We start from the raw sequence: 22,234 nt of genomic DNA on the forward strand, positions 1-22,234 counted from the left end.
GAGTGGTCGTTCCTTAAGGAGATGATCCTCCATGCCCAAAGGGAGGTAATCCCAATAAGGGTCAAAGGGGGCAAGAGGGCGTAAAAGCCCCCATGGCTCACCAAAAGCATATGGAAACATCTAGTTAAAAGGGAGGCGTACACTCAATGGAAGGGAGGGGCCATCACCAGGGGAGACTATACCTCAGTTGCTCAGGGCTGCAGGGGGGCAATCAGGAAGGCAAAGGCAGAGATGGAAGTGGGACTAGCTACCCGGATTAAGGACAACAAGAAGTCCTTTTTTAAATAGGGGGCAAAAAGAAGGTACCCGGTAACGTTGGGCCTCTGTAAGACACGCTAGGAAATCTGGTTGTTGCACCAGACAGCAAGTCTAACCTGGTTAACGATTTCTTTGCCTCCATTTCCTCAACAGGGACCAGATCAGCCCATCCGCCAGGACCCCCTCAGGCCCCGGGGGAGGCACACCAAGGCCTAGGGTCAGTGACGATCTAGTCAGGGAACTTCTGGAAGGACTGAACATATTTAAATCAGCTGGTCCTGACGACCTCCACCCCATAGGGCTGAGGGAATTAGCAGAGGTCATTGTGGGACCACTGGCACGGCTTTAAGAGCACTCGTGGTGCTCTGGTGTGGTGCCAGAGGACTGGAAAAGGGCCAATGTGGTTCCCATTTTCAAAAAAGGGAGGAAGGATGACCCAGGGAACTATAGGCCAGTTAGTCTTACCTCGATCCTGGGGAAGCTTTTTGAGAGAATTATCCTGGCACGTGTCCACGAGGGGCCAGCAGGGGAGATTATGCTTAGGGGCAACCAACACGGGTTCATTAGAGGCAGGTCCTATCAGACCAACCTGGTGGCCTTCTATGACCAGGTCACAAAATCCTTAGACGCAGGGGTAGCAGTGGACATAGTCTTTCTGGACTTCAGGAAGGCCTTCAACTGTCTCTCACTCCATTCTCATTAAAAAACTAGGGGACTGTGGTGTCGACACCTGCACAGTCAAATGAGTTGCTGACTGGCTGGAGGGCCGCACCCAGAGAGTGGTGGTGGACGGGTCATTTTCGACCTGGAGGGACGTGGGCAATGGGGTCCCGCAGGGCTCGGTCCTCGGACCTGCACTGTTCAACATCTTCATCAGTGACTTGGACGAGGGGGTAGAAAGCACCCTATTCAAATTTGCTGATGACACTAAGATGTGGGGGGATGTGGGCATGCTAGAAGGGAGGAATAGGCTGCAGTTGGACCTAGACAGGTTACAGGTGTGGGCATATGAGAACAGAATGGATTTCAACACTGACAAGCGCAAGGTACTGCATCTGGGGAGGAAGAACCAGCAGCATACCTACAGGATGGGGAACTCCCTTCTTGTCAGCGCAGAGGCAGAAAAGGATCTTGGAGTCATAATTGATGTCAAAATGAACATGGGCTGACAGTGTGGGGACGCGGTCAGGAAGGCCAACTGCACCTTGTCATGCATCCACAGATGCATCTCAAGCAGGTCCAAGGAGGTGATCCTCCCCCTCTATGCGGCACTGGTCAAGCCATGGCCACTCGCATGATCAGGGTCAGCAGAGCAGGCCCTACGAGGAGAGGCTAAGGGACCTGAACCTGTTCAGCCTCCACAAGAGAAGGCTGAGGGGGGGATCTAGTGGCCTGTTACAAACTAGTGAGAGGGGACCAGCAGGCATTGGGGGAGTCCCTGTTCCCTTGATCACTACCAGGAGTGACTAGAAGTCATGGTCACAAGCTGGCAGAGGGTAGATTTAGACTAGATATCAGGAGGCGCTACTTCACTGTCAGGGCAGCTAGGATCTGGAACCAACTTTCAAGAGAAGTGGTGCTGGCTCCTACCCTGGGGGTCTTTAAGAGGTGGCTAGATGAACACCTTGCTGGGGTCGTTTGACCCCAGTGCTCTTTCCTGCCATGGCAGGGGCTAAGACTTGATGATCTGTCAAGGTCCCTTCCGACCCTACAAACTATGAAACTATCAAACTGTAAACTTTTGTTCCAGAGAGGTAAGGTATCAGTTGGAATCCATATTGTTTTTATATCAAAAGGAAAGTATATCCTTGCTTTTGTTGTGTTAATTTGGACCCAGTATAACATTGAGCTCTCTTCTGAATTTCTTGAAAGTCTAGCCCTATTACTGTGTAGTAGCTTGTTTGCAAAACAGAGCACTGTATCATTAGTACGCTAATTGAACGTGGGTGAAAATTGTCTTAGAAAATTTCTACCGAAGTCTGAGGGTTCCGCTTTTTTTTAGTAGATTAAAAATAGCCCTTTAACTTCTGAGAAACCATCTTAAATATGCAGGGTTTAAGGTTCCTTTGGCTAAAAACCATGCCTTTTTTTCTACATCTTGGTAGGTTTCCTAAAGTGCTAATTAATAATTTGTCTTATAAAGTAGGTAATGTGGTAGTATTTTAACATTTCAACAGTAACTTTAAAATTTTTGAAAATTTTAAAAAGTTTCTTTATAGAGTTGTGAGAAAATTAATCACCCCATAAAACTATATCTCTAGGTCTTGCTAAGTGCTATATAGAAATATTAGAAGACTAAAATTTAGAGCTATTTTCATTTTCTGGTTCAGTCGGTTTGACAGATACCATCCTTGTTTAGAGGTAATAGTTGTAATCCATAGTGTATCTCTTCTCTCCAACAGCATCCATTGCTTTTTGTAAAATTATCTAACCTCAGTTGCTCCTCCTGCTGCTTTTGGTAATATGGTTCATATAATCCTAATATACACATCTCTTAAAAAATTACTGTTAGCTTCTTAACTCTAGTTCTTTGCTTTTAGTGTTCTTATCACGTTTTACTCTCAATGCAGTTTTATAATCTTTCCAGTCCTCCTCTGTATCTGATGTTTTATACCTTTTTCTGTTCCTCCTTCCTACCTGCATTTATTATTTTTCTTCATCTGTATTGTCCTATTTTCTGTAACTCTATATTTATCATTAGATTTCCTCATAATCCTTGAGCATATATTAAATTATCTTCAAGCACATTCAATTTCCCCTTTGTGCCCTTTACGTCTCTTACTTTATTCCATTCAATTTCCGGCAACAGTGCTTGGTTTCACTGTGAGGTGTTAGTGGATAATAACACCTTTACCTGCCATTTGTAGGTGCCTATGATGGTGGGGGATTATATGATGGCATAAAAATATCCCAGAAACCTTTTGAGTTTCTTGGTACAAACTTCGGTGAAAAACACCTGCAGTATTAGCAGCTGGCCCTAGCTGGCGTGGCAGCCAGAAGGCCTTGATATAAATGCAGTTGTTTACTAGTGACACACTTTTTGAGTCCAGGATTTTCAAGAACTCTATTGTGTGTAAGGCAGAGGTTTTCAACCTTTTTTGGTTGGTGTACCCCTGGCAACAGGTCGAGAAGCAGGGAGCCGGTCAGCAAGCTAGGGTGGCCTATTGACCGGGGGGGGGGGGCTTCCCAAGTACCCCCAGGGGTACACGTACCCCTGGTTGATGACCCCTTGTGTAAGAAGTTAGAATGGGGTACTTCTCTCCTTGTACTATAATTAATGTCATAACCAGTCTGCTTGTGGGGAAACTCACTTGTGGCCTTGGCAGTTGAACTTTATTGTCTGGAACATTTCTGGTTGTACAGAGCTTCACTCTTCTGTCACGCGGAGTTCCCATATTCTGTTCTTTCTTTGTTAGGATACCTCGTTTTTTGTTGTGTCCTTTTCTGTAGGGTTTTTTTTTTTTTGTATGTATTTTGCATAACTGAAAAATTGGTTGTTTTAGTTTTAGATTCTCAGTCCCACCCAGAGGTGGTTCCTCCTTTACCATGCTTGAGAAAGAACCAAAGGGGAGTTTAAAAAATCTTGGGTATTGTCTACTAAAATCTTGGGTTTGTGAATTACAAACGATGAAAATTGGTGATAGTGGTTGCCCTTAATTTTTTTTTCCCTCATCAGTTGATTTATGCCTACCTAAAACTGTTATGGAATAAAAAGCCAATAGTTTCTCAATATTAACTACTTTTCTCCAGTAAGTTGTTCCAGCAAAAATGCTTTTTAAAAATGTATTTTAAATGGATGCTTGCTGAAGGTATTTTGTTTTTAAAAGCTGCTGAAGTCTTAATTTCATTCTTAGAGAGAATTTCCTTGGTTATTAGAATTGTTATTAGAACTACTTGTGTATAGGGAGGTGATCTTGCTTTCTTAGGGAAGAAGACATGTAATTTAAAAGCTAGCTTGGCACTTTGCAATGTTTTGCAGAGATATGCGTCATAAAGTGAGGCTCATTTGTAACATTCAGAACTTAGTGGAGGTGCTGCTGGAAGCATCAGCAAAGGGGAAGATGTTTTCCTTGAGATACCTAATTTCAAGTTCATTTGGAATGTGTGATGAGATGGCAAGATTTAGGTAGAACCTTTTTTAAAGGAAAGCAAATTTACTGTCGTTCTTCCCCGCATTTCCCTTGACACTTGTACAGTTTATATGCTGCTCTTCCCAACCATGTTCAAGGTAGCATACAGTGAGAGAAACAGGATACATATCAATCAGGGGAACAACAAAGCAACTTAAATGGGAGCTAGAATATCAATATAGACCCTAAACATAAATTCTATGGATTCCTTTCTGATTTTTTTTGTCAGTATTTCTAATATTTTAGTCTTTTGTTTTTGCCTTTGAAAATAACCTGCACACATTGAATGCATCTGTATTTTATTTTTTAAAGTGTTCTGTAAGTATAGTTTCTTGTTTAATATGACAAATTGGTCATAAATTGGTGATTATTTTCAATTGGTAGTCACTTGCATTTTGAAATATGCTCATATTTGTGTAGAGTTTAACACACATGTTTTTTATTAGTATTTAAAAACTGCTTTTTAATGTCTTTCAGTAGAACCAAGAACCAGAATTTAGTAGTCTTCTTATAAAAGAGCATTGCAGAGAGGGACTGCATGCTTATTTCTGAGCATGGAAATACAATTTGAAGCTTCTGGTTTAAGTTTTCAGCATCTTTTGAAGCAAGAAATGTGTAAAGATTTTGCTCCAGTACGTTTTGGAGTTAGCTGTAAACTGTGGGATGCCTCTGGCCTGATACATGGGTTTTGTTTAACGCTGGCATGCTTTGAAGCAAATGGTGTGATCCAGGAAAGGTTCTCTTAGTGCCCCTTGGACACATCCTGTGCTGTGCTCAACTTCTTTACAACTTTGCACTGTGTTGTAATAAGCATTTGGAAAGGCCTGACAACTGAAAGACCAAGGATCTTAGCACTTCCTTTTTAAAAAAAGGAAAGATAAAGGGGGGGGGGAGGGTTTAATACTGAACAGCAAAATTAAATTCAGACTCAATAGTGTATTTTACTACCATCTTTCAAGTTTTTTTTAACTTAGTAACTGAAGCCTTAAGATGCACTGTACTTTTTAAAAATGTTTCTGCTTATTTACAGCATCTAAATCTCCCCACATCCCTCCCAAAAAATACCACAATGAGTAACATTACCTTATAGATCTGCTAGATATGAAGTGTTTGCTACAAGCTAAATGTTAGTTTAATTAGGATGCTTTATTCAAGTGGCTTTCTAAAGAAAAATCAATTAATTACATGCTGACATTTTACTTAAATCAAAATAAAAAAAAATGAGGTGTTACGCAAAATTACATAGTTGACTTGAACAGCTGCTTTCCTTCAGGTGACCAGGACAATTGTATCTAATTAAACTCTGTTTTTAATTCCACTTGACCATTATTTTCATTTTATTTAACCTCCATGTTAGTCCTTGCTTCAAATGCCACTGCTTCTACTGCTCTGTAGGGCTACTTTAGGAATTATGTGGGTAAGTTCTTTAGTGGAGCTAAGATGCATTGAGGAAAAAAAGCATTGTGGTGTAGTTAATTCATTTGATGGAACACAAGTGATACAATTTATGAAATAAATGGCTTGCAGCAACTTCTTTCACACTGGTACTGTCTGTAACACAGATTAAAAGAAAGATCTCTTTTCCAAAGAGTTTATCATCTAAGACAGGGGTGTCAAATTCATCTGGCTGCACAAGCTGGATGAGTAGCATGGGACTAGTCCATGGCCCAAGTCAGACCCATAGATCAATCCTGCATGCCAGATTTAGTATGTGTCCTGGACTTTTTGTGGGTATGTCTCTCAAAATCCTATCAATTCTCTAATTGTTACAAGAGTTTTTGTTTTCTTTGATTTACGGGCTTGGGACCAAATCCATTCCGAAGTGAAAACGTGATGGTTGCATCCAGTTCTAATCTTTGTGTGAAATAGAGTTGAAATAGAGTACTACATACTTGATTTGTACAGAGTTTGATTTAAACTTTTGCTAATAGCTCCCCATTTAAAAAAATGCTAAGTTCAATTGTTTAGATTTTCTTTAAAAAATATAAGGTTAACTAGTAGTTAAATGTCTAATTCAGTCTCGGTGCAAGAGACGGAGCATGTTTTGTGCAAAGGAGAGAATTTGTCAAATCTCTGAATATTTTTATATTTTAGTCAACCAAAACATAGATTTAAGATTTATCAGAGATCTGTCCTTTAATCTGTCTCCATTTTTTGTAAACTTGAAAATGGCTTAGTTCTATAAAGTCGTAAGCATTTGTTCAAAATGAAAAAAACCCCAAAAAACAAAAACCATAAACAAGCAATTGGATTGTAACTAGGGAGCCGGGTTTTCCATCATGGAAAACCGTGGTAAAACCAGATTTTCTCCTTTTAAGAAGAAAAACATGGAATGGTGAGTTTCCCGTTGCAGGCTGGCAGACTTCCAACCTGTGGGGAGTGGAAGGAGGGTGATCAGGTAGGGGGCATATGTGCATGTACGCATGCATATGACTGCCAGGCATCCTAGAGAGCAGAGTGGGTAAGTCTGGTGGGAGGGATTGAGGCCCCCATAGTAAGGGAGGGAGTTGGGCAGGGCTGGGGCTGCTGCTGTGTGAGAGACAGGTGCTGGATGCCTGCTATGGGCTTGGGGCTCCCCACCCTGCTGCCCTCCCCCTGGGGCCTCTGTGGCCCAGGGGCTAGGACCCAGCACAGCAGGGCAGAGAGGGGCCAGGCAGGGAAGCTTGATGCTGCTCCTACAAGCCCCTGTGCCACCATGGTAAGGTGCCCCCTGCCTACCCAGAAGCAGTGGGAGGCACAACTCTGCGCCACCACCTCTGCTGTTGCTGGGCAGACAGGGAGTGCTTCGCTATGGCAGTGCTTGGCTCGAAGTGGCGGCATCGAGTTTCCCCACCCCGCTCTGCTTTGCTGCGCTGGGACTTGCCTGCTGGGCAGCAGGGCATGGAGCCCAAGCCCACAGCGGGCAGCCTGTACCTGCCTTCCCCCCACCATGGGCTTCTCTGTGGCCATGCCACCCATGGGGGAGGGGGAGCCAGGCTCTGCTCTGACACAGCAGCTGCTGCCTCCCATGGGCAGGAGCCAGGGAGGCAGCAGCCAGGGCTCTGGCATTGCTGGGGGAGTAGGAGGCTGTGGACGCAGGTAACTGGCCCCATAATCCTGGCAACTGAGGGCCCCCTCTGGCAGGGTTGTGGGGTGGGGGGCTATGGGTGGCAAGTAAAGGCCACCAGCAGGGCTCAGGAGTTTGTGGGGGGGGAGTGAAGGAGTTAGAAGTTTTTAATCAGAGAATTTGTGATTTTTTTTTTTATTGGAGAATTTGCAATTTTTAAACAGAGGAAACTAGGTTCTCTGATATAATCGAGAGCAGGAAGTATGTAGTATGGCATGCTACTGCACTGCAAAGGTTGTCATTGAATTGGAAACTTAATCCCACAGTGCAGTCCTGTTGAAAACTAGTTTTGCAGCTTTTACTTAAGTAAATAATTTTCCTAGTGTGCTGGTGCTTAAATACATAAACATGTTTTAGTAAATTTGCTTATTGGTTATATTTTATGAAGTACAGTTCACAGCAAAGTGGATAGTTTATATGTAAAATTTGGACCATCCAAATGAAATATTGAGATCAATGCTTGGCATTATGACACCAGGGATTATGCAGCCTGATTAAAGTTGACAGGCCCATTTTCTTTTGCTATTAGTACTTTCACATGACGGATTGGTTGGGGTTTTCGTGAAATGATTTTTGCAGCTAAAGAATTATCTCCCAGTCTGCTCTTGGTGTCATTGTTCATCAGTTACTTGGAGACCCAGTTGCGTTGAGTTTTGGGAGTGTTTTTTAGGTCTGTCTTACAGCTAGGTGCCGGGCATGGCTTACTTTAAAAACATTGTCAAATAAAAGATATTTGTGTGAGAAGAATAGATTTTCTGCACAATGTAGATGTGTGAGTTTTCAAACACTCCCACGTCTAATGTTCCTCTTAAAGTTATAAATTCACAAATGTTGCTCAAATCTAGACAAGATATAAGACATGCACACAAATGCACATTCCAATTTTTTTATCTGCTTATTTTTCCTGGAAGGCTCTGGACAGTTGAAAAACTAATAAGATTTTGACACCACAAGGGACATATGAGTGGGAAAGGGATTTTTAATCAGACTGCAAACTTTCCTTGTCTGTGTTTTTACCATTTTCCAATCTAAATAGATTCAGTCTTTTTAAATGTAAACCATCCTAAACAGGAACTGAGCATATTGTATAATGCTGAGCATATAGTTTTGTTTAGGAAAAACATCTGACCTATAGAGGGGTTGGAGCAAGGATTCCTTTGCACAGTCTGCCTCTTCAACTGAGAGATGATAATTCCCTACTTCATCTCTTTGTTGTTCATAGTCCTCTACCAAAAACAAGAAAACAGTAATTCATTATTCCTAATATTTCTTTAAAAACAAAACAAGCTATTTAGAAAAATATTAATGTCTTTCTCCACTGTCTTCTAACAGCAATTCCAGACTTTCTTTTTACAGAAAGCAAAAGAAAGTGATGGTTTGTGAAATTACCATTTTGCGGCCTGCTTGCTTTTAAACATGGTTTAATAAAGTTTTTTCCATCTGTGAATTTGATTACTTATCACTATAAGTTTTTATAGATCTGCCAAAAATACAGTATAGATATTAGAATGCAAATTCTGTGAAATTAATAGTAAAATATAAACTATTGGTCACCACAAATTTTTAAAGATTTCAGAAATTTCAGATTAACTTGCTGCACATATGGCTGTCCCAGTGTATGTGCAGTCACTTAATCTTTTAATTTTCAGATAAATGTTCATATCTATTAGGTCTGGCATATGAGCCTTTTATCTTTATTGTATGTTTCTTTATATGCTGTCATTTTACTCTTAATACTGTGTTTTAACAATGTATAAACGTTGTGTAGGATAACTTAATAATTGACAGCATCTTATCATGTAACAAGATGCATGGTTAAATCAGAAGTACTTGTTTTTATTCTCAAAGAAGGTGCTGCCTTGTTAGATGGTAAAGTACTGATGATTTTCCCACACACATCAATGAATGTTTTATTTGTAGTTGTTTGAACGAAACTGGGAATATGACATTTAATTTGATTTCAGTCTTTCCTTAAGTGTTGAAGACCTCTAAATCATGATAAATACAAAGTGTGATAAATAGTCACAAATGCAAAAAGCCTATTGTTGCAGGTAATGAGTATTATTAGTGTACCACTTCATTTTATGCATTGTTAAAATGTAACCTGGAAGGATGGCTGTTTTTGTACAGAATGCAGTGGATAAAATAATGTTAAATTACTGGTTTTAAGGCCTACCTTTGGCAAGGTACTCAAGCATATACCATACTTGAAACACACAAACAATTCTTTGGTTTCGGTGGAATTAGTCTCATTAGAGAGATGCACTGATACATTGGTCCATATCATATCAGCACCAATAAAAGGAAAATTGACATTTTCGGCAATCGGCTTTTTTTGGCTGATGTGGCCGATGATGTTGCTGATAAATGCTGCGTGCATGCACGCAGTCGCGGCATGCATACGGCCAGCCTGGCAGCTTAGAGAGCAGCATCTGGCTGGTAAGTCTGTTGGGAGGGAAGGGATGTGGGGAGGGGGGCTGATTGAAGCCCCTGCAGTGTGGGAGGGAGTGGGGCTGGGGCAGGCATTGCCCAGCCAGGGTGGAGCAGGGAATGGGAATGGGACAGAGCCACAAAGGCTGGAGCCAGGGCCGGTGCTGGGCTCTTCCCAGCAAGGAGCTGGGCCAGGGCTGCACTCAGGGTTGGCGGCAGCACTGCAAGGGCGGGCTACAGAAAATTCTAGGGTGGCCACAGCCCACCCTGTAGCCCGCCCTGCCCCAGCACTGCTGCCGCCTGCCCTGAGCACTTCCCCAGCCCATCTCCCTACCAGGAAGAGCCTGTCCCCAGCCCACAGTGGCAGCCCACCCTCATTCCGTGCACAGGTACGCGGGGCACGTGCCGCACAGCTCCCCCGGGGTGCGCGTAGCAGCAGGAGCCACTCTTCCTTCCCCATACCCCCTGGACGAGCCATGTGGCTCCATCCCACGCCCTACCCTGCCCTAGCTGGGCAGCACCTACTTCTGTCCCAGTCCCAGCCCTCCCTTCTCCCTCACTGTGGGGTCCTCAATCTGCCCTCCCTTGCCCCTTCCCTCCGCCTGCCTCTTCTCCCCCACAACAGACTTACCAATTGGACAGTACTCTTCAAGCTGCCAGCCTGCATATCAGCAGTCGGATTGGTATCAGCCAATGTGGCTTGTTAATAATCAGCCTTCAGTATCGGCCCAAAAAATCTTTATTGGTGCACCCCAAATTCTCATTCTTAATAAGTCATGGTTTTAAGTATGTTTTCTAACCTGGACTTAAAATGGCTGGCTGTTTTGTTTTCAGTGAGTTTTTTCCCAATTTAGTGATAGAAAACCTATTTTTAAATATCAGCTACTGTAAACCAGTGTTATAAATTCCTGGTTTCTTAGGGCCATTAATATTCAATGCTTATACTTGTAATGACAACACTTAAACAAGTTAATATTTCTCAAATTAATTATGATTTGAAGTTTTTCAGTTTTTCTAACCACATTGTGTCATTTAGGTTGCCATGGAACATTAAAGTTGCCATGGGAATACATTGGAATAAGTATGTTTAGTGCATGTCATTTGCTTTTCGGATGGGTGTCTGTTCAGTGTTCAAGTCAAGGATGTAAAGAAAATATTTACTAGTTAAAAATAAACTACCTTCCACTGGGCGTGTCTACACGTGTATTTATGTGTGCCTAAACTTAATGCATCTTTGCTTTAGGTGTGTGCCTACCTATTGTCATGCTAATGTATATTAAGGCGCATTAACTTTTTATTCATGATTACTAAGTTGCATTAGCCCACATACAGATGCATTAATGTGCATTAAGTGACTTAATCGTGCCTAAATTTGATACTTGCTTTATGCATGTATCAAATTTAGGTAAGATTAGTCTAAAATTGCCATTTTTTAAGGAGCATTAAGGGCACGCATGTGTAGACGTGCACTCTTAATGCACCTTAAAAATGGCAATTTTAGGCGAATCCTGCTTAAGCGGGATATGTGTAGACATACCCACTGAGACTTTAGTTTGAGCGTGTGGTTTTGTAGCAAAACCCCCAGTTTTTCTTTTTTTAATATGTATACATATATATGATAGTTATGCATTCCCTTCCGTTCCCCAATTATTTCTGGCTTTTCTTTCTCTCCTCTATTCTCTATAGACAAGCATATGCGAGCTCAAACTTAGGATAAGCTTTAACATTTTTATTTTGGTAGCAAGTTTTTGTTTTTGCATATCCACTGTTTTATATTGTATTATTATTAGGTTTGTATTGATTCTTACTGCTGTATATTGTATTATTATCATTTTCGTATTGATTTTTATTATTCCATATGGATATTGTATGGTTTAGGCCTGTGTGTTTGTAAGTGAACCAAAGTCATGTCAAGTTTCCATTTTGTGTCAAGCCTCCATCTTGTGTCCTCTGCCTGGGCATTCTGTGTTGCAACTGCATGATTCATTGTACCCTTTCCATGTAAATTGGTTCCTGGATGAATGAGTGATTGGGAATGATTGAAATACAATGGTAGCAGGCCTCTATTGAATGGCCTGTAATGACTAGGCCATCACCTCGCATTGATTCATCCGGGAACCACAGACCTCACCCAGGAACAGAGACAAGAACCCAGCATTTGAAAGACAAAAGACCCTGCAGAACCAGCAACTCAACCATTGTACCCCACCATTACAGACACCTGAAACTGCACATCCCTGCATGGAGCGCACATGCTCAGTACTACAGGCATGCCTCCTGTCCCTAGGGTCACACAAGGTCTGCCCCTATAAAAAGGGGCAGTGAAGACAGACCCAGTGGGCTGCTCTCTCTGTCTGGACCAGCACCATGCCACACCACCTATCCACCCAGAGGCCCTGCTGGCGACCCTCCTCTGGACAACACCTACTGGACAAGGACCCCTTTCCAGCCTGGATAGGTAGCTGTCACCCTACCCTTCTTTCAACCAAGGACTTGAACTCTGCTTCTCTTCCCTACCTGGACTCCAGCCCTTCCACTGAGTCTCTTTCTCCTGCTGCCATTGTGAGTGCTTGTGTGTGTAAGTGTGTGTGTTTGTGTGTGAACCAATAACTTCATGGGGCTGTGTAGTGTGTTGTCTGTTTACTAAAACTGTTATTTGGGCCCCTAAGTTGGGTTTTGGTTTACTATGGTTTGGCCCTGCTCCATTCTCTGTTCCTCGCCCCTCTAACTTCTGTCTTATTTCTCCCTCTCCTGCTCACTGCCACCTCCAACACCTGTCCTGAGCTCCTCTCTGCCACCAAACCCCCTGTTTCTTTGCCACTGTCTTATCCCCACTGCCTTTTCGTTTTCCCCTGAGCAACCAGGTTTCTGCCTCAGTTTCTTTCCTGGCTGTCTCCTCCTTGCCACCACTTATCTGCCCCCCCCTCCCCTCCCCCCCCCCCCAATATCTCAGCTGTCTGCCTCAGTTTCCAGCCCCAGTCTACCTTAAGTAAACCGAAGCCTCAGTTCCTCAGCCAGCTTCTCTGAAGTTCACTGGTTCTAATCCTGGTTCTGGCAACTTTCACTCCCTACACTTTAACTCTCTCTCTCTCACACCTGAAACTTCCCCCAGGTATCCTAGGTACCCCAAGCACACACACACACACTGTACCATCCAAGTTAGGAACTTACCTATGTGTATGTGTAGGTGGGTTGTATGTGTGTGAACTAGTAAGAGAGAGAGAGTGTGTGTGTGTGTGTGTGTGTGTACACGTCATTGTGTGCATGATATACGAATTAGTGATCTGTGTCTAACTTTTGGCGTGTATAGTGTATGCTTGAATTGGTGATAGGTATGCATGTTTGGATGTGTATGTGCCAGAACTGGTAGCGTGTGTGTGTATGCACCTAATTGATTTGTGTGTTTGTATATGTGCAATTGTCACACCCTCCTGTCTAACAGCGCAATACTGAGATCCTGACCCCACAGGGCAACAGTTTTACCATGGATGTTAAATCTGTGCTACATTCAGGGCTAATTAAGTTTACATTGTCACATTTTACAATGCTAAAACACAAGTCAGTTGTCTTTCTTTTTGGTGCAAAGTCCAGATGAATGTGAAAAGTAATTGCTGTGGTGCATCTTGCTAAGAAGGAATATTTTATTTAATTGAACAAAAAGTTAAATGCATAAGTTTCCAGGCCACAATGGTTCTTATTTCAGCTTCGACCTTTTGGCACCAAAGCTCTTTCAAATGTTTACTTCTATGTTCAGATTAAAGAATCACCTTCTTGACTTTCTTAAACACCAGTACAGCATCAAACACCCTCTGTTTATCATTGGAAACTGAAAATATTATAGATTAAGCAAACTTTTTAACGCTTTTTTCCTAATAAAGAAAGTAAAAAGCAGTGATTCTTCATTTGAAAGTGTTCAACAAAATCCCCAAGCTCTATGTATATGTAAATCTCAAAGTATGTAAAATAATCATTCGTGAGAGATGATTAAGGAAAGGCCCACTAGAAATTTTTATTTATCTAGCCCATAGTTCTCAGAGGAGACCAGGTCAGATCAATCAGATAGGAGGTGTCTTGGTGCTTAGGGCTTCTTATCAATACCTAGCTCTTATGTGGTAAGTATATTTTACTTTGGGAAAAGGTAAATGTTTTTTGTACACTGAAAAGCTTGTTTTAGCAACTTTTTAAGTAACTTCTTGCATCTTGAGTTGAAGGTAGCTTTTCTGATGGGTCTTCCCCATTTCCTTCTCTTGTGGAACTCTCCTTTCTTATTATTCTTTCTGCTCCTTATTCAATCTGGTGGTGCTTAATTACTGTATTTTGACATGAGATCAGTTCTTGTATTTCTGAAATGACTCTTGCCCGGGTGACTCCTTCTTTGCTTCTTACTCCCCTAAACAGCACATTAATTGGTAAATATAGAAACAGTTTTAGAATATTTTGCTCTGGTTAAAGGATCAGGAGCCTTACTGAAGCTCCTCCAATGTCTATTGCTAGGAACTTTGCTCAGAATCTATTTAAGGCAGAATTAATTTTCCTTTGTGGGTTTCTTTCCTCCCTCCTTTCCCCGCTCTCTCCTTCCCTCCCCCAGAATCGGTAAAGGCTTTCAAGGAGTCATGAAAAGATGGGGATTTAAAGGCCAGCCTGCCACCCATGGCCAAACTAAAACACACAGAAGACCTGGGGCAACAGGAACTTGTGTAAGTATTTTATTTTCATTTTGGGGTATTCTTCTTTCTTTGCCGTGCTTTAGAAAGAGATAACTGTTTATTAAAAATGAGCCATTTCACAGTTTCTGCACATAATAGGAACAGTTCAGGGGATGGAGGGGAAGAGGCCAGGTATTTGTTCCAATGTCATATCTCTGACAGCACCATCATCTGATTTGGAGGGAGGTTCAAAAAAGCACACAAGGAACAAAATGGAATAACAAATAGGAAAAGTTTTATTTTTCTAACCACCGGTATTTAGTAGGTCTCATATCTTGATAATATAGATAACAACTAAACAAATACTTGCCACTAGTCATAATGTGCTTACAGTATGGCCGGGAGAAATAATGTGCCCTCTGTCAGTGGTGTGTTAAGAGGGATATGTTAAGAGGAAATTCCATTATTATTGCCTTTATAGTTTGGAAAGGTTTTGACTTCTGCTTTGTCTTCCAGAAATCTTACTGCCAGTTTGAAGATGTGGATAATTTACAAGGCAGTTTCATGTGCTTCTTGACCTTAACTAGCTTGTATAAAGCTTATTTAACAGATCTTTCAAGCTATTGTTTCCAATGTGGAACTGTGTGTGTGGTGGCTTCTTTATAAATGTCTTGATTTTTTTTTATTTTTTTACAAGAGCCCATTGTCTAAAGGGCTGGACTTTTGAAGCTATTTCCTGTCATTAAAATTTCTGTGAAGATTTTAAGTTTATGTAAGAAAGACATGTTTGACCATTGGAGTTTATGCAAGCTAGGCTTACTAATTAGCTGAGACAGCCACACAATAGCACTATGTCCTGATTATGCTTTTAATTGACCTGGAATTATTTTTTTAAAAATCAGAAGTATTAAGGATACTTGAGAGAACAACGGGGGGCAAAATGGCAGCATGCTGCTATGATAGCCTGCTTGAGACTTTAAGAACATTTTGAACTGATTTTTACTCTCTTGCTTCAAATGCAAACTGCCTGTAACATGCTGTTTCTGCCGCTGTTCTTTGTGATGCTGGAGTTTTGGGGGTTCTTCCCCCCCCCCCCCCTTTTGGCCTTATACTGCTTTGTTTCATACTTAGGGTTTTTAACAACTCTTGCGTGTTTTGTATTTTGAATTTGATCTTGGTTTGGGTCACTATTTGCACCATAAAACAATTGGAACAAAGATAGGAAACCAGGAATTAAAAGAAAGTGAAAAGATGACTACAGTCAAGTGTTACATATGACATTGGGTTGGCAGATGTGAGCCAATGTGTTCAGGTTGTTTTAGGGGGTTTTTTTCCCCACTCTGTGGGTTTCCTTTCAAATATGCTGCATTGCTGATTATGGAAGCAGCATCTTGTAATCCTTATTGCAGCTGGCTGTTTTGGTTTTTGACGCAAGAAACCAACAAATACATGGGAGATAGAGAAGGAAATGACAGACAAGAACCTAAACGGTGATTCAGAAGTGAAAATTGCCCTTTTTAGTCTTATTAGTTTCCTCTGCACATTAACAGCCTCTCTTATATATTCAAGTAACGGTATGATAAGATCTGATGCATAATCCACACAGTTGCACCTCCTGTCATGCTACACGTGCATGGCAGAAGGCGTGACTCTGGGATCCAGCATTAAATCCTGTCATGCCATACAGTTGTTGCAGGGGGAGCTTGGGATCACAGTGTTTCCACTGTGAACCTTGCAGCTGATGTGGAGGGGAGAGGGGCGGGCAATATTCCCCGTGCTGCCCCTGGTGCCAGCCCTGCAGCATTTCCCACACAGTTCCTGCTGTGAGCCCCAGAGCTGATTGAGGCTTGGAGGAGGAGAGGGAAAGGGTTTCCTGTGCTGCCTCTGTGAGCTCTGCAGTTGATGAGGCTCTCAGTGGGGAGAGCTCTTGAATTAATTGCATCTATGAACCACTGTGAACCCCATCAGCTGTGGGACTTGCAGCAGTGAGAGATGGTACAGGGGGAGCCTGGGTTCATGATACCAGGCTCCCTCTGCACTGGCTATATGGCATTATAGGATCTGATGTTTGATCCCACAATCATGCCTCCTGCTATGCATGTGTGGCTCATGCATCAGATCTTATCGTGCCTTTACCTGAGCATCCAAGAGGGGCTCTTAATGTTCAGAGGAAACTAATAAGATAAAAAGGAGTAGTTGATGCAGCACCTGGCCACACATTCAATTAATGGCATGGTAAGAACAAGCCACAAAGTTATTTGAGATTTTTTGTGGAATAACTTTGTGGTTTATTGCTTGTTTTATCACACCATTAATTGATTGCGCGTGTGGCTGGGTCACAGCTTAAGACATGATTCACTGGTTAATAACGCTTTTAAGTGCAACATGTAGATGGGGCCTAAGATGCCAAAGGCAAGATAGCTGAGCAGATGTGCCAATAAAGGGGATTGGAGTGGTATGGTTTGATCTGGTGGTGGTTGTTGTTTTGGATTCTTCATTTTGAAAATATACCTTGAAGAAAATGGGTGAGATTCTATGTAGTGCCCTAAGAGACTATGAAAAAAATTCACAGACCAGGAGGGGTAGTTTAATGTGACTTTAAGCCACATTTTGCATTTTCTACTCTCAGGAGCTTTGTAAGGACCCAGGGATAATTTATCAAAGTTAGAGCAGTGTCCATGGACTGTTGTATAAGTGGCAGCACTACAGCCCTGTCCCCAGTGTGCTTCCAACTCCCAGAGTTTACAAAAAGGCCACTGACACACTGCCTAAAGACCGTGCTGTGCCTATGCCGAGGGGAATTCTCCGGTGGCTGAAACTAGGGCCATTAGACCTGTTTTATGCCTCTACCTGGTATAAAGTTGTAAAAGCAGGTTGCTAGAAAGCAGTGCGTCTTCCCCCCTCAAATCTGTAAACCTCTTATATTGGGCAGGGCTGGAACACCTCCATTTGGGTGTCTTTGCCAGTGCATTGGTATGTCCCAGGAAATCTTAGCTTACTGTGACATACTAAATCCAAACTGTTTCAGATATCTTATGAACTAATCCTTGTTCATCGGTAGGGAATATTTAAAAATGTAAAGTAAGTGATTGTGAACACTGTAAACCCCATTTTAAGATGGCCCGTAGTGTCATTTTATCCAGTATCTGAAGAGTAAGTTAATGAGTTACCTGTCCTCCTTTGGGGGTTTTTACTCTCCCTCTATCAGTACATTTATTCCCTCTCCTTCCTTTCGCTTTGCAGTGATACTTTTTACTCTTCTTTTGATATAGAAAGTTAGCAGAGTTTTTCCTGGAAAGAAAATGCCTGGGAGAATGGGTAACATCTACAGGACAGCTTTGGGATTAAAGGTAAATTCAAATTATAGCAGAACACATCTGGATAAAGTTGACTGTATTTTAGTCAGCTAATCAGGTTTTTCAGTTGCTTTATCCCCCAGCGCAGTGTGGCTTTAACTTGGTTCTGACTGCCACTACAACTTCTTATGCAAGCAAGGTAAAAGGACCCGTACAACTTGTGTCCTTTCTCATTTTCATCCTGCAGTGAATAAAGAAGGAACAGTGCATAAGAGCTCATGGCAATAGGTGATGCTCTACCCACATGTAGAATTCCTCACTGTCTTCCTGCTTGACATCTCTCTTTGAGGTGGCAAGTTGGGAAGACTGGCTTTTTTGGGGACCATCAACTAAGTTTCTTGTTTTTATTCCAGCTTGCGTTCAAATCCAGCACAAGTCGGTAGTGCCTGAAGTTCTTGTCATCTGAGGCCCGTGCAGGTCCCAATACAAAATGTGATTATGCTCTTGGAGCCTTAACAGCACCTTTACTCTGATACAATCAAGATATGGCTGGATGCTATAGAGCAGGGGTCAGCAGTGTTTTTGGGCAGAGTGCCAAAAACACCTTTAACCTTGACTTGTAAAATGTTGGTGTGCCAGGGCTGGACAGTGGGGGAGCTGGGAGAGGCCCAATCCTTGTTGTGGTAGTGCAGCCCTGGCCCTGGCCCCTCCCCTGCCATCTGCCCCAAGGCACCGAATGCCAAGCAAAATGCCTTTGTGTGCCACACTGGCACCTGTGCTGGGGGTAGCCTACTCCTGCTGTAGACCACTACAATAGTGTAATTTTTTTATATTGGGTATATAACTACCCTGGGAGAAAGTAAGGATAGTGTGTACCTGGGGTGGTCTATGAACTCAAAGAAATAAATGGGAAGAGGCTATATCCTGTAAGCCCAAGCCTGCCATGTCCCCAGGCTCACCATGTTGTGCAGAGGGATCAAAGGTACTGGAGTCTCTAGGAGGGGCCCAGTCGCATGACATTTTTTTTTCTACAGCTCTTGCTGTTAGGAGAAGAGAGAATGTGAGGTTCATTTCATAGATTTCATAGACATTTGGGCTGGAAGGGAACCCAGAGGACCATCGAGTCCAGCCCCCTACCCCAGGGGCAGGAAGTTAGCAGGGATCATAGGATCCCAGCAAGATAAGCATCCAAATGTGTCTTGAAGGTGTTCAAAGTGGGTGCTTGAACCGCCTCCGGCAGCAATCTATTCCAAACCCTGGGGGCTTGGACAGTAAAGAAGTTCTTCTTTATGTCCAGCCTGAATTGGTCATGGCGGAGTTTGTGACTGTTCGATCTTGTCATCCCTTGGGGTGCTCTGATAAACAGACATTCCCCCAGATCCTTATGAGCACCCCTGATAAACTTATAGGTGGCCACCAGATCGCCCCCGAGCCTCCGCTTTTTCCAGGCTGAAGAGTCCCATGGCTTTCAGCCTCTCATCATAAGGTCTGTTATCCTGACCTCTGATCATGCATGTGGCTCTCCTTTGCACTCTCTCAAGCTTCTCCGCATCCTTTTTGAATTGTGGAGCCCAAAACTGGACGCAGTACTCCAGCTGCAGCCTCACCAAGGCTGAGTACAGCGAGAGAATGACGTTCTGGGATTTGCTTGAAAAGCATCTATGGATGCAAGCCAACGTTTTGCACGCTTTACTAGCCGCAGCATCACATTGAAGGCTCATGTTCATCTTGTGGTCAATCATGACCCCCAAGTCCCTTTCATCTGTAGTGCTAACCAGCATAGCACTGCCAAGCCTATAAGCATGCTGCAGGTTTTTCTTCCCAAGGTGGAGAACCTTGCATTTTTCAGTGTTGAACACCATCAGGTTCTCATCCACCCATTTCATGAGCCTGTCAAGGTCTGCCTGGATCACCCTCCTGTCCTCAGGTGTGGATGCTTTACCCCAGAGTTTGGTGTCATCAGCGAACTTGGCCAGTCCGCTTCTGACACCAATGTCTATATCATTGATGAAGATGTTAAACAGTATAGGCCCTAGGACAGAGCCTTGAGGGACCCCAATGGTCACTGCGCACCAAGATGATTGGTTTCTGTCAACCACCACCCTCTGGGTCCTACTGCGGAGCCAATTTCCCAGCCAGCGCATCGTGGTGAGGTCGAGGCCACAGTTAGCCAGTTTTGCCAAGAGGTGATCATGGGATACCAGATCGAAGGCTTTTTTAAAGTCAAGATATATGACATCAATCACTTCTCCCTTGTCCAGGTGATAGGTCACCTGGTTATAAAGGGAAATGAAATTGGTCAAACAAGACCTACCCACAACAGACCCGTGCTGGGTATTTGGTGCCACTTGATGGAGAGCTTAGCTGTTATGGGCCTAATCCAAGTTCTTTCAAGTTGATAGAGAAACTGCTATTAAATGTCTGCTCAAAGTGGCATTTTGGGTGATGTTTAGGACAAACATATGCAGAAGGCTTATGTGCTAGCATGGTGTAAAATCTAGCCACATATCATTGTCTTTGATTTGTTAATCAGTATTAACCTCTATTTTTATAAACATAAAAGTAACAGTAAAATGCTTGGGTGCTTATTTTTCTTCCTTATTTTTGTAAACCCTCAGGTGTGGAGGATCAATACAAAACACAACATCATTTTTGTAAATGGTTCTGTCCCAGGTCACCGAAATTGCTTGGTAAAGGTAGGTTTGTTTCTCAAGTTGCTTCATTATGCTGTTTATCTAATGTCTGCTGTCTTTTCAGAACATTAACACTCATCTGTAATCCACACTTTCAGCCTACTATTCGCTATTTTACTGATTATGTTGTTATAAGTAGCTTTGGTTCGGACCACTTCTTCCTGACGTTTTTAACCTAAGTCACTGGCCTTTCTGGCTAGCTTTGCAGAGTACTAGTTTAAGGGCTCTTTTGGTCATCAGTAACCTGAAATGCAAGTGGATGCTAAATTTAAGAGCAGTCTGGTGTGTTTCTAGTCTCCTACCTATCCGTGGTAGCAGCTGGACAAAATAGTGGGACAGCATCTCATTCTGTTGCACAGAGGGATCAAAAGGACTGGAGTCCTGTGCAGTGTATATTGTATTTTGTCTTTCTGAAGAATAATGAAAGTGAAACTGGGAGCAGCTAGAGTTCGTGGGCTATGGAAATAGAACAACCTTCTTCATGGTCAGGATGACTGTATTTTTGCTGTTTATTACAGTGTTTAAGGAACTAAGTAATCACAAACTTTCATGAAGTTTTCTCAGAGCTATCTGTCAAAACTCAAAGCACCAATAAAAATTTGAATACATGCACCTAAAGTATAAATAAATTCTGTAATCTACAATAATGAAATTAGACTGAGCCACTTGATTTTAGGGGTTGTTTCAAAATAGATTATCCTTGTTCCATTTATGGATTTTGTAAGTGCCATATTTATTCAAATCTAAGATAAGATTTTTTTCAACACCAAACAATATGGGGGGTAGGGGGAAGAACCTCAACCCAGATTTGAATATCAGCCCAGGACAGGTGGCAGCTCGGCTCTAGCTTCAGCCCCAGGTTTGAGCTGAAGCCAGAGCTGAGCTGCTGCTTGTCCTGCACCAAGATGGCTCATATGGCAGGTGAGGGGCCTCACAGCTGGGGGCATGCAGGGGAGACCCACGTGTGCAACTCCAGGACTGTGGGGGAGCACAGGGGATGCTATGAAGCCACTCTCCCTCCCCTCCCCTCCCCCCAGCTACCCTTAACTTTTACTCTAGGTCCAGTCCCATCAGCCTGCATGGGAGATGCTGCTGCCTCTGGGCTACTGGGCCAGGGTTGTTGCTGCTGCTGACTGCTCCTGAGCTGGAGCAGAGCTGCAGTGGAGGGTAAAGGGGCGGGGGCAAGCATAGGCAAGGTAGGAGGCTGGAAGCAGGTCTGGCCCTTTGCCCTCCACCGCTGCAGGGAGGGGTAGAATTTTTCAATTAAAATACCCTTCCACTAATTAGATTCTATACATGGAAAAGTATTACACATTTATAATGTTGCATGTATAGAATCTAATTAGGGGCAAGTCTTGCATTTAAAATCATCTTGGATTTGGGTAAATGCAATAAGCACTTAATTTCCACCAAGTCAGTTCCTTCGTGGGTTGATAGTAAGTTACAAGATATCAAAGTGTTTCTATGGTCATGGATCCTATAGATAGCAACAGCAATCAAATGCATCAGATAAGCATTACATACATAGATACCTTCTTTCTCGACATGTATTACGAGTATGAATAATCCTTTGTAGCTTGCATTGGTTATGACCACCTATCCCTGTCTCTGGGATGGATTACCCATTAGCTCCTCAGTTTTTCAGAGAGAAAAGAAAGGAAGTTAAAGTGTATCC

General features: G+C 42.7%; 1 protein-coding gene across 1 annotated transcript in view; it reads left to right on the top strand.

Annotated features, from left to right (window-relative positions):
* MRPL3 (mitochondrial ribosomal protein L3) overlaps positions 1-22,234 on the top strand; it is a 49,078-nt gene that overhangs the window by 17,359 nt on the left and 9,485 nt on the right. Inside the window, exons 7-9 of the mRNA XM_019483554.1 lie at positions 14,513-14,621; positions 17,843-17,920; positions 20,485-20,562. Of these exons, the coding sequence (XP_019339099.1) occupies positions 14,513-14,621; positions 17,843-17,920; positions 20,485-20,562 (265 nt within the window). The remainder of the gene's footprint in view (positions 1-14,512; positions 14,622-17,842; positions 17,921-20,484; positions 20,563-22,234) is intronic.

Source organism: Alligator mississippiensis, chromosome 5 (genome assembly GCF_030867095.1).
Source record: "Alligator mississippiensis isolate rAllMis1 chromosome 5, rAllMis1, whole genome shotgun sequence".
Classification (NCBI taxonomy): domain Eukaryota; kingdom Metazoa; phylum Chordata; order Crocodylia; family Alligatoridae; genus Alligator; species Alligator mississippiensis.